Source organism: Temnothorax americanus, unplaced genomic scaffold (assembly GCF_048541705.1).
Source record: "Temnothorax americanus isolate GAGA-0224 unplaced genomic scaffold, ASM4854170v1 Scaffold24, whole genome shotgun sequence".
In the NCBI taxonomy this organism is placed as follows: domain Eukaryota; kingdom Metazoa; phylum Arthropoda; class Insecta; order Hymenoptera; family Formicidae; genus Temnothorax; species Temnothorax americanus.
The window spans coordinates 415,763-429,518 of NW_027509381.1; the positions used below are offsets into that span (position 1 = coordinate 415,763).

The 13,756-nt window shown below is 35.0% G+C and overlaps 2 protein-coding genes across 5 annotated transcripts in view; both read right to left on the reverse strand.

Moving 5' to 3' along the window:
- The window catches only part of LOC143898625 (uncharacterized), a 73,129-nt gene that overhangs the window by 782 nt on the left and 58,591 nt on the right, over positions 1-13,756 (reverse strand). For all 4 annotated transcript variants that reach the window (XM_077408209.1, XM_077408208.1, XM_077408211.1 and 1 more), the window contains exon 5: positions 2,655-2,690. In XM_077408209.1, the coding sequence (XP_077264335.1) occupies positions 2,655-2,690 (36 nt within the window). The remainder of the gene's footprint in view (positions 1-2,654; positions 2,691-13,756) is intronic.
- On the reverse strand, positions 122-2,227 carry LOC143898627 (uncharacterized). Its single transcript, XM_077408214.1, has 4 exons — positions 1,641-2,227; positions 1,057-1,374; positions 716-980; positions 122-407 (listed from the first exon to the last, which is right to left on the reverse strand). The coding sequence occupies exons 2-4, from the start codon at positions 1,057-1,059 to the stop codon at positions 313-315; spliced, it is 363 nt and encodes a 120-aa protein (XP_077264340.1). The 5' UTR covers positions 1,060-1,374; positions 1,641-2,227; the 3' UTR covers positions 122-312.

Genomic DNA, 13,756 nt, shown 5'->3' on the forward strand with positions numbered 1-13,756 from the left:
TACGATACGGTTATACATATACATAAAATACCTGAACGCAATTTTATTTTTTATAATAAAACAATACGAATGCATTCATCTCTAATTACTTTTCAATTATTTTTATTGTGTATCATATATATATATATATATAGATTATATAGAGACATTATTATATATAGAGATTATTATATAGAGACATTATATAGACATTATTATATATAGAGATTATATAGAGACATTATATATAGAGACATTATATAAAGATTATATAGAGACAAAGATTAAATCCTGTTGCTCTCAACGTCTGCCTCTGCCTCTGCCTCGTCTACCTCAATGGTAATTGGATGATGACAATTTATATAAGAAGGCCATGAACCTTTCTTCTTGCCGTCGTATCCCTGCGGCTCTGCCTCTTGGTCTTCGAACTGTAAAATAATAAAATTGTATAAGAAATTTTATGAATTAAATACATATAATATGAATTAAATTTTTCATATATAACAAGAAGATATTTATTAATTTCGATTAAGATGGTATGTTTGTTTGTTATTGCGATAAATGTTACCACATGCCTCAGTGGTCGAATTGAGGCGACGCCTGCACGGATAGCGGGAGGTTCCAGGTTCAAACTCTGGCTGGGGTAATATTTTTCGTAATCGCAATCAAATTATTGGCGGAATATATCATAAATATGTCATTACTTTCTGTTAAATATACATAATATTAATATTACCTTGTCTATCATCTTCGGCATCGAAACGAGCAGCGGCACGATCGGCGACGACGGGATCAGCGGCGACAGGTCCGGCGGCGACAGGATGGTCGGCGACGACGGAACCAGCGGCGACAGGTCCAGCGGCGACGGAACTGGCGGCGACAGGTCCGGCGGCGACGACGGAACCGGCGGCGACGGGACCGGCAGCGATATCGGTGACTGATTTTTCTTCCAATGATAATTCTAGCTCGAAATCGGCGAAATCGTTATCATCTATATCCATCTAAAATAAAATAAAAATAGCAACATTGTAATTATGTGAAATTATGTGAAATATATATTGAAAAGACAGTACTTACCATTTGTACTTTTGCGATTTCTCTCAGTATAAAACGGTGGTTTCGTTGGCCCCTGCCTCTAACCGAGGACAATACGGCCAGTATTTGCCATCATATATATATCAAGATATATATAATATCAACAACCTGTTCACCGTTCTCTGGATAGAATTGTAACACTGCTCTTGCGCTTCTTGACAGACATGCATACAACGTTAATAAGAAACGATATAAACGTTTTGTAGGATTGTGCAAAGTTTTGCTTGCATAGCACAACCACAAGCGCAGAAATACTGACAGCCCCATCAAACGTACCAGCTTTAAATGGCAATCCTTGACCTAAAAAATAAAATAATGTATTAATATGATATTATGGCTACGGTCAACGTGACACTACAAATGCTTCGAAGCATTCCTCTTCTCTTTTCTTTCAATGAAGAAAGAAGGAGAAGAAGAACGCTCCAGAGCATTTGTATCACGTTGACCGTAGCCTATATATCAAGATATATATATATCTTTCAGCAACGTGCACAACTTTATTTGAGGTTATAATTGGGTACAACATTCATCGCACAAAATTTTTTAATTGCAAATCGGAAACGTACCTCGAGTTGAGCTCTTCTGCGATCAACGAAGTCGGGATCGAACGTGTCAGTCGTCACTTTCTGCCAAGCGTAGAGAACCTTCTTTTCCGGCAGCGATAGTAACACGATGGGTGCGTTCAGCCGATACTCCGCTAGCCTAGCAATCGTGAGCAGTCGCTCGTTTCCTCTCCTTTTAATCCATTGGGTCAAAGGAGAGGAAACGAGCGAAAACGAGCGACTACTCACGATTGCTAGGCTAGCGGAGTATCGGCTGAACGCACCCAATGTAGGGATACGAAATCTTTAGATAAGCACGAAGCAATTCAATTCAGTATATCGCCGGCACGATTACGGTGTTACTGCCGTTTCGCGTACGCGCGTATGCGCGCGTTGTCGCACCTTACCTCGCGACGCGTAATAAAGAGTCACACGATCGGTCTCGCTCCGCGCGTACTACCGTGTCTCTCGATCGATCGAGATAGGTTGATGAACTGACTGACAGGATAGCGCTCTAAACGAACGCACTGTCTGCACTGCACTGCACTGCGACACTAACGCCGCTAGCCGCCAGTGTCGAAAAAGTGAAAGTGACGTTCTCTGTTTGTTACATGTATGTTATAAAGAAAAGCGGTCGACGTAGACGACGTATCTTAAAAATAAATTTTCGCATTTGGACTTTGCGTCGCAATATCTCCGCTTGTAGGGCACGTAGCGGAATATTATGAGAGAAACCCCTCCCTAATTGGACCCCAAGCTATCGATCAAGCCTACTTAGAACTTGATCCGTTCACTCGTTATCGAGATCTCAACATCTCGGGTACTCGCAACCCGTCGCGTCGCGTAAATGAGTCACGGTCGGTCTCGCTCCGCGTGTACTTGGCGCGAGACACTACCGTGTCTCTTGATATATTAAAAATAAATTTATACGAATAATTTATACGTTAAATTTACAATTTTATAAATTTTTTAGAATAAAAAAATTTATACATTAAATAAATTAAAACAAAGAAATTAAATAAAGGACCCTGCACAAACCTTATAGATTTTGGCCCTCAGTGAAATTGGCTGAAACTGTAATAGACTAGTTGGTACATGGGGCAAGTTGGTACTTGATAATTATTGTGAAAATATAACAAAAGATAATATTATATAAAATATATAGTAGGGAAGACCGGGGCAAAATCGTCACTATTTTTTTATGCCGATTTTTAACAACAAAACAAATAATTTTAAAAAAATGTGGTATACCATTGTAAAGATAGTAAACCCTTAGCTACAAAATTTATAAGGACATTTTTGGTTTACGTCGCTTTTTTCAACTGGTATAGAGTTAAAACGACAAAGGTGCAAAAATTGAAATGTCAAAATTGCCGTCACTCCATTCTCAGACTGAATTTTAAATAAAAATTCACAATTCCGATCATGAAAAATAATAGGATACATTTTATTAACAAATAAGTAATTTAAATTGACTTTGACTGGCAATATATAACATCTCTTCGATGTGACCATTGAAAAAACTATGAGCCAACTCGCTTTGTCGGATTCACACAGCACTTTTTCGGATCAATCGTCAAGACATTATTAATTTTGACCAACGCTTTTGGTCAGATAATGTAATTTCTGAATTAAATAATTTTATTTTATTGCGAAAAAATATTACCCCTGCCAGGGTTCGATCCTGGAACCTCCCGTATACCGTGCGGGTGTCGTGCCAATTCGACCACTGGGGCTGTGGTAATATTTATCGCAATAACAACTATAGGATGGAGCACCAATTCTTCATGTCAACGGTGTATAATAAACAGAATAATGAATTTTTCTTCGCAAGTGATAGAATAACAAATAAGTAATTTAAATCGACTTTGACTGGCAATATATAACATCTCTTCGATTTTTCAATGGTCACATCGAAGAGATGTTATATATTGCCAGTCAAAGTCGATTTAAATTACTTATTTGTTATTCTATCACTGGCGAAGAAAAATTCATTATTTTGTTTACATTTTATTAATTATTTTTTAATAGAAAAATGGAAACATTAATTAAAAACACGATGGCGGAAAATAATTACAAGAAAAGTGCACACACTTATGTGCCCTACGCTTGCACGAAATGCACTGTTTCTCGTCAGTTCTATTCTGTCATCTCTGAGCACATATGCAGCACATATTATCTAAGTTCTCGCCGGAATCCGACCACTGCTGCTTTTTTGACTTTGATTTTCACCCGAAGCCTCCATAATATGACTTGGTGACGACTTCGCCCCGGACCTAGATTTTAAGTTTGATCGCTCATGAAATATTAGAAATCAACAAAATAAAAAAAAATTCACGGGTAGACTTCCGAAAACGGCCCCCCTCCGATTTCGATGAAACTTTGTGAAAAGCTTCGTTTTGGGTTAAAATGAAAGTCCTTAAAAGGAATTTTGGCGACTCCTATGATAAAGCCATTTTTTTAAATAAAATGATAAAGAATATAGGAAAATCTTCATAATTCTACAGGATGTTATAAATTGAATATATACTGTTTGTATTTAATGATTTAATGTTTTTATTTTTCCACGCGAACCGAGATTCACGCACACCCCCCCCCCATGCTTTCGGGGGAGGTGCGGTAGTCCCGAAATAGTTCACGCATATACTTTCCACGCACACCCCCCCCCCCATGCTTTCGGGGGAGGTGCGGTAGTCCCGAAATAGTTCACGCATATACTTTCCACGCACCCCCCCCCCATGCTTTCGGGGGAGGTGCGGTAGTCCCGAAATAGTTCACGCATATACTTTCCATGCACACCCCCCCCCCCCATGCTTTCGGGGGAGGTGCGGTAGTCCCGAAATAGTTCACGCATATACTTTCCACGCACCCCCCCCCCCATGCTTTCGGGGGAGGTGCGGTAGTCCCGAAATAGTTCCCGCATACACTTTCCATGCGAACCGAGATGTCACATGGGTTCGTGGCGCGCTTTACAAGCTTGTTTATATATATACATACTAGCTTCTGACCTTGATTATTTACATTCTGTAGTATTCGGTCTATTTGGCGTGTTTGTGCTCATATTCTATCAGTCAACATCCTGTAGAATTATGAAGATTTTCCTATATTTTTTATCATTTTATTTTAAAAAATGGCTTTATCATAGGAGTCGCCAAAATTCCTTTTAAGGGCTTTCATTTTGATCCAAAACGAAGCTTTTCACAAAGTTTCATCGAAATCGGAGGGGGGCCGTTTTCGGAAGTTTATCCAAATTCACTATTAATATAATATAAAATAATATTTAAAATATTTAAAATTTTTGACGCGCAAAAAATTTTACTTTTGACCTTCGAAAACATGTTTGCCTTAATGAAAATCACAACATGGCATATCATCTCACTAAACTCCGTTGGTCACATGGGCACCATAAGTAGTGTTTACAATATTAATGGCCAGTTCACACAACATACAGATTTCGAGATAATTGTAGTGACGACTCCGTCCCGGTCTCCCTTATTTCCGCAAAAACATTGCGATAGTATTTCAATTAGTTATCTCAGGCTGAGTACCCAGGTAACACTGCTAAAAATGACCGATTGAATCCGATTAAAAATTTTGAATCCGCATGAATCTGGATTCTTGATCCGGAAATCACGGATTTATAACGATTACACCGACTGAAAACGATTGAAACGGATTGGTATTCAAAGATGTAATTTCAATCGGTTCTTATCGGTTTAATTTGTTATGATAAAAAAAATTATTTATTTTAAAATTTTATTACTATTTTTTAACTAAATTTGTTTCTTAAGATGCAGTCTATGATTATAAATATTTTCTCGTATTTGAAAAACACTTACCTTGGTGGGATTCGAACTCGGGACCTCTGCATCGTGAGCCAACTGCCTTATGTGGTAGACTACTTCTTAATTTGATCGTTATATATAGTCTACATATATCACAACCTTAGCGCAAATATATAATTTTTCAAAAATCATCTTAAAAACAAATTCAGTTTAAAAAGAGTAATAAATTGAATTGGATATATAATATAATAGAATTTTTTAATGTCGGGTGAATGTCAAAAACCAGTGCTGGATCATTATGAAATTTTGTGTTCGTAAATATATTCGTAAATAATCGGGGCCTTATGTTATGTAAGGCCATCTCTAACAAATTTCTACACGGGAACAACTAAACACGCGGGAAGCGGGAAGAGGGAAAGCGATTTTACTTCAAGTTCAGTGAAGTTTGGAGTGACAACTTCACTCTAACGACTTCACTTTAAAAATCAGAGTGAAACTCTACTCTTTTTACCTTAGAGTGAATAAATTTACTCTATTACAGCGAATATTCACTTTTTTTGAGTGTACTGGTCAGTAACTCCATGATTAGTTATATAACGATTAAACCGATTGGAAACGATTGAAACGGATTCGTACTCAAGGATGTAATTGCACTCGTTTTCTATCGGTTTGAATCAGTCTTAACTCTTAGTCAATCGTTTAAATTGTTATTATGATTTCGTGAACCCTGAAATCACGAAATTATAATGATTTAAACGGATTGACTGACCGATTCAAACTGATAGAATTCGTGAATTCCGGATATATGTATAAACAAGATTATTTACTACTTTATTATAATTCTATTCTTTGTACTACAAATTTATTGCAATGTGCAGTATTTATTTAACCCTTTGAGAAAACACCTGTTTTTTCATTCACGGAGAACACTCTGGGTCAATCTGACCCTACATACACACTTTGATCGTCCACCATTTTAAATTGACGAGTGCGATTAGTTTGAAAAAATTCCCAGATGTACTTGGAACATTGTTAAATTAATTGATATAAATAAAAAGTGTTATTGGAATTATTTACATATTTTAAAAAATTCAAAAAAAATTTAAAAAAATTTGTTTTCTTTTTAAATTTTTTAAAATATGTAAATAATTCCAACGGCACTTTTTATTTATATCAATTAATTTAACAATGTTCCAAGTACATCTGGGAATTTTTTCAAGCTGATCGCGCTCGTCAATTTAAAATGGTGGACGATCAAAGTGTGTGTGTAGGGTCAGATTGACTCAGTGTGTTCTAAAAAAAAAAATATTTTTGGCTAAAATGTTTTCTGGCAAAAAAAAGAAAAAAGGGTCAAATTAACCCTGTGTGTTCTCGAAGGGTTAAATAAAAAAATTTTACAGTTTTGCAAATATAGAACTCATGATTTTATCAAAAGAAAATCCTGTAGTAAGAACTCTATTACGTATAAAAATTATGTGTTATATAAAATTTTAATGATTAAAGCGGATTTAATCCGATTCACATAGCTACTTTCCCCAATTTAAATGGATTAAGCGCAGATACGATTAAAACCGATTGAGTAGAATTCAGATGAATCCGGAAATATCGCATTAAATCCGATTCAGGTGTTGTATTAAAATTTCACGATTGATGCGGATTCAATACAATTCATGTGGTCATTTTATTTACCCGATTAAAATGGATTAGGATTAATACGATTGAAACCGATTCAGTCGGATTCAGATAAATCCGGAAATATCGCATTAAATCCGATTTCGGTGTTGTATTAAAATTTTACGATTGATGCGGATTCAATACGATTCATGTGGTCACTTTATTCACCTGATTAAAATGGATTGGCATTAATACGATTGAAACCAATTCAGTCGGATTCAGATGAATCCGGAAATATTATAGCATTAAATCCGTTTCGGTGTTGTATTAAAATTTTACGATTGATGCGGATTCAACACGATTCATGTGCTCACTTTATTCATCCAATTAAAATGGATGTGCATTAATACGATTGAAACTGATAACGACGGATTCAGATCAATCCGGAAATGCCGAATTAAAAACGATTCCGATTGATTTGTTATTAAAACCGATTCACTTCCAATCGGGCATCCGATTAACCGGATTGAAAATACATTCATTCCGATTCAATTTCACCAAATTTAATACGGAACCAATCGGATTTAATCGGTCATTTTCAGCAGGGAAGCACTCATCATTTTGACGTCAATATTTGGTCATAATTGGACGTATATTTAACGTCATGTTTTAATACGTCAAAAAGACTTTGTAAAATGACATTATATAGACGTTTAATTGACTACCCAGGTAGCAGACAGTCGTCATAATGACGTGATTCTTACGTCATTTTATGACGCATGTTACGTCATTTATTCCTAAAGTTTAACGTAAAAATGACATATTTTTCACAATATTTTTTACAGGTATATTCCTACATTTATAAAGTGTTCAATAACTTTATGATTGACGTGGTGAATTTATGGTATAAGTGGATCTAGTTGCGTGTGTAATTATAGTTTTATGACAACTACTTCATGCAGTGTTAGAACTATCAAGAAGATATCATTACATAATTTTTGAACACTTTAAAGATGTACCTGTTATACACAAGTACAGTTAATAAGGAAGCATCAGGGTGAGAAGATCGTCACTGTCCACTGGATCATCGAAGTCAAGCGACTCCGACGTGGTACTGTACTAGGATGGGTGACCGCCTTGAGAGAGCGGCTATATGCACGCGCATGGCATGTAACGAAACAGTTAAAAAAGCTTTTTTTTTCTTAAATAAAGAAAAAGAACATATTTTTATAAACGTTTATCAAGTAGACATTTTAAAATTTTAATTTCATAAAAAACATTTCTAGAAACCGGTATGTCGTACATACATTGGACCTATTTTTGCCGTCAATAAAACGTCAGAAAAAGACGTCTTTAGGATGTGACTTAGGACCGTGTAAAATACGTCATTTTTACGTTAAACTCTAGGAATAAATGACGTAACATACGTTATAAAATGACGTAAAAATCACGTCATTATGACGACTGTCTGCTACCTGGGTAGCGTATTTTCATAAACAGAAATTTTTTTTAGTTTTGTATAGCCAAAAGTAAAATAAATCAGTGATATATTATAAATGTTATATTTATAAATCTGGTCATTATATCATGATATTAACCGTTTCTTTAAAATCTTTACTTTAAACGTAATAACTAGTGATGCATTCGAGCGAGGCGAGACGAAAAAACACCGATACTGAGATTTATCTCAAGGTTAAAGTTCTCAGAGAAAAATAAAGTATAAAAAACAAGGCCAATAAGAGCCAATACTCAACGCTGACATTCAGTTAGTCGGGCGACAGTTATAAAAATCGAAAATTAATACAAAAATATAGCAAACGTTTCGGTCCTTTGGTTTGGATCTTTCTCAGTGCAATAAAAAATGATGATCAAGGCATTCTAGCGTGCAGTGGCCAAATGGTCGTAGGATCAAAAAAATGCAGTCAATTAAATATATGCTCTAACTTTGCAACATGATTGTACAAGTGAGGATGTCGTTTGTCGATGTGACTGTTGTCTTAATTCAAAAAAATAACAATTTGAAAGAAGAAAAATTGATTTAGTCATACCTTAAAAAGTTACACAAGTTACATGACAGTTAAATCGATAAAATTCAAGACACCATCACTCAAGCGCAATTATTTGGCAGAAGACGTTACTTTATGGAGATAGCAAAATTTCGGCAAAGTAATGTCTTAATGCGCAAGTAAAAATTCAATCCATCACATGCCATCAAACATAAATGTTATGTACGATGACGCTGAAGGATGGAATCGCTATATCAACGATGGAAAAGTAATAAAAATTCAAGTAATAAAAATTTGTTTTTACCAAGAATCATCGATAAAAACCCAGAATATGACGGATAGAATATGAAAAACAGCTATCGCAAAAAGACGCATATTATCAACGAGTTAATAATTAACAAAAAATTGCGTGTGCATAATCATATAATTCTACATGATCGTACGTTACGTCGACATTTTTCAGATTTAAATTTTAAACCAAAAGATTTACGTCTACATGTCTACATATAGTAGTAGTAGTAGTATTTATTTTGATTCCGAGGAATTACAAAATGGCGTTTTTTAGGGACGTACCCAACCCTGTACATTTACAACGTTTCTCTTACTCTACCCGACCTGGCCGTAGGCGACCCTTCACATGCTAAGCCCTTCCCACCCCTTCACGGGGACTTGGTTGGACTTACCTACGTGGAACCTTTTCACACATACACTCACACTCCTCCGACCTAACCTAACCCCCTGTCCTATATTTGACTCCTAAGCAACCCTTCTGTTCCTACTCTCCTCTTTCCTTTTATCCTCCCACTCCTTAAGCCATCTGTGACCTTCTTCTGTCTCCTTCTCGCCTATTATATCGTCCAACACTACTTTGCTAGTACTTTTCCATGCGCATCGTTCCATCAGATTTTCTATTTTCTAGAGTACCCTCTTCCCTGCCACATATATAAATGGAATTTTGAAAGATTATCTTAAAAAGGTTTATATTATAGAAAAATTTAAGATTTTAGATAAAAATTATACACGCGCGTGTAAGTTGCGACATTGCAAAAAGAGGTAACAATCTCCCTAATATACCTAATATATATACACATATCAAAAGTCGAAATATATTATAATTGTTCTTCATTATTTATAATTATTTACTGAACATAACGCCGCAATCTACACTTTCTATATATATGGACATTGATGTGTATATTCAATATTAAAATATGTTATACAGATATTTTTATTTTAGTATGAGAAATAATGATACGTATGATAATCCATGTTAAAAAAAGCAACGACTGGCTGAAACATCACGTGAAACATAATTAACATCATTATCTTATTAACATTATTATCCTACTAAAATTATTTTAAAAAATTTCCTTGAAAATTTTTAAAAAATTTTTACCTTCTCTCTATATATATGGAGGGGTAAAAAGCTATAGTGGTGTAAGTCGAATTTTTTAAGATATTGACTTATATTACTATGGATTTTACCTTTTCCCATATATATATGAAGAACAATTATAATTATATATCTACTATTATATAAAAGGGAAAAGTTTGTACTGTTGTTCGGGGTAATCTTAGAAACTAATGGACCGATTTTGAAAGTATTGTATATGAAGTAGGGGTAGAATTTCCCGGGGAGTGCTATAGGATGTATAGTTTTGTTACCGATCTTCTGGAAACCGGCTTTTCTAATTTCTTCAATTTTTCAAGAAATAATTGACCAAATTTTAAAGAATTGTATATAAAACAGAGGTAGAATTTTCTAATAAAGGGGTTACCGATTTTGGTCTAAAAAAAATCTACGTAATTGTTTTGATTTCTGCAAATTTTGAGATATCAAGCTAATTTTTTTTTATGGATAGAATATTATTATATTAAATTTGGTGAGAATCGGTGATTACCGATTTTATTCCTCGGTTTTTTAATTGAAAAATCGAGGTTCTGTGTACATCGCAAGCGAGCAATCTCAAAATTCCCAAAAAAATGCCTGGGGTAAACCAAGGGATGTTATCGCTGATCGGTAAGTAAAATATCGAAAAAGCGGAAATGACTCAATAGTGTAAAACTGGAGTAGAAAAAGATCGGTTACGACATGTTTAATCCACGAAAACATTTATGCGGTCCGATTTGAAATTAGAGGCATTTAGTTATGATTCAAATTACGAATATCAAATTTATCCGAGTGTAATAATTGGGAAAATGGATGCAATATGTAATCATTGTCAAGTAAAAAAGTTTAAAACTTAAGCACCTAGAATGTGTTATTCATGCAGAAAAGTTAAACTACCGTCTTTAAATCAACCACTCGACACACTCCTTATGTTTGTCCACAATAAGGATATTGAAGCACAAATGAAGTTGTTTCAAGAAAAATGACTCCCGGCGAAGCCCGGGTAACCAGCTAGTATATACATATATATATATATATATATACATAAACAATTCAGTCCTGGCATTGTGCCAACAATCCAAAAGTCAAGAACTAAAATTATGAAAAAATAAAATGAAAAGAGAAAAGTATAAAAATATAAAATAAAAAGTTTAAATATATATATATATATATATATATATATATATATATTTAATATATATATGTAGGTCTGGAAGTATGTTCCGGGACTTTTATTTTTGATATCGGTATATTCCGGGACATTTGGCAGTTTCCAGGACTGTCCTGGAAAAAATTGATGTCCTACGGCATTTTTCGGGACAGTTTTTTGAATCTGATTACATATATATGCGTTATATTCCAGGACTGTACATTTCAAAAAACGTAAACAGTCCCGGAACATACCTCTGGACCTACATATATATATATATATATATATATATATATTTAAACTTTTTATTTTATATTTTTATACTTTTCTTTTCATTTTATTTTTTCATAATTTTAGTTCTTGACTTTTGGATTGTTGGCACAATGCCAGGACTGAATTGTTTGTAAGAGTTATGTAACTTTAATAACACTTGATAAGAACCAAAAGTGACGGTTGAAACGTCGTGAGATATAATAAATTTATATATTGCCAGTCAGCGTCGATTATTACTCTCCTTTTTATAATTATAAATGTTCAAAGTCACGGCCTTGAACATTGAGACAGGCTTGGCATCTTCCTTTCACGGCAGCGGTGGCAAAGCGGCACTGGATAGGTGTAATGATCAAGGCTCAATGCGGACCGGACACATTAATTTCTACAATTTCTAAATAATAATTTTTATAATCTTTTTAAAGATGTTCCGTTAGACATGAGAAGAAACTCCTGGTTTTTTTCAATTAGATTATTGTCCTGCACATTACGGCAGAAGTCCGCGATAATTGCTCAATCATTATAACGATCGGTGAATTTGTCGTGCTGAAACTGTGGCTTGGTTTACACACTCTCCAGATTTGACGCCATTGGATTTTTTGCTTGGGATGCTATTAAACAAAAAGTCTACGAAAGACATTAATTCTTTACAAAGAAGAATTACTCAAGCATGTGAAACACACACACACAGACATAACATAGCACAGAAAAAAAAACACACACACTAATACACAGACACACACACAGCCACATACACACAGCCTGTCTCAAAGCTGTCACTTTGAACAAAATTTATAATTATGTTAAAATTTTCGTATTTTCTAGTAGGGGAATTGTGCCTAATATCGCACCCCATTTTTAAAAACCAAATTGTCCATAACAATATCGGCTAAAATAGGCGAGAGGGGGGAACCCATTGGACTGCCGAAGATCTGTTCGTAGAACTCACCGTCAAAAGAAAAACTAGTGGAGTTGAGAATCATTTTGATAGCATGTAGAAATTGGTCCAGATTCATCCGGGTCTCTCTCGATATCGCATCCCATCTTTTTTCGATTCCAGTCAGAACAAGTTCTATGGGTATATTCGTGAACAAAGCAACGACATCGAGAAAGACTAGGATGTGGTCAGGGGGGATGCTGTGATGCTTCATACTCTCCACGAACGACCAAACTGTCTTTAACATGGGAACACGGCTTCACAACTGCTTTATTAAGAATGTTGTGCAAATATGAAGCGACATTATAAAGAGGGCTTCCAACGGCAGATACAATTATGCGTAACGGATAGCCCTCCTTATGGATCTTCGGAAGTCCATAACAACGAGGAAGGTTACCGTTTGTGCAGTTCAGAAAATTGTAAACCCTCGCGTCGATAATATCGTTGTTCTTCCATGACTTCACTAAACAGTTTAATTGCGAGGTGATTTTATTCAACGGGTTTTTGTTTAATTTTCTGTATGTAGATTGATCGCTAAGCAAGGCTTTCATTTGCATAATATAGTCTTGTCATCCATGATGACAGTAGTCTGACCTTTGTCAGCATTCGTAACCAAAATGTCAGGGTTGTTAATGAGATATTTTTTGCATACAGAAAACTGCGATAAGATGTATCTATCTATAGAATTAGATCTCTTGTTTGTTTTTATGAAATCATGGAGAGAATTTGAAACAAGACAGCGCACTTCGTTAACTTTGTCGTCATCGATCATGTACTTATTTTGTTCAAAGTTTTTGAGAACATCTAAGACAATTTTTGATCGGTCATTCTTATCATATTGATTGACAGGTAGTCCAAACTTGCTACCAAGACTTAGCATCTTTAAAATATTTTCGGGGATCTGTGTCTGTTACTAATGTTAACGATCCATTTATTCGTATCAATATTATGGAAAATCTCAACTTGTTTATTATAACCTAAATAGGTC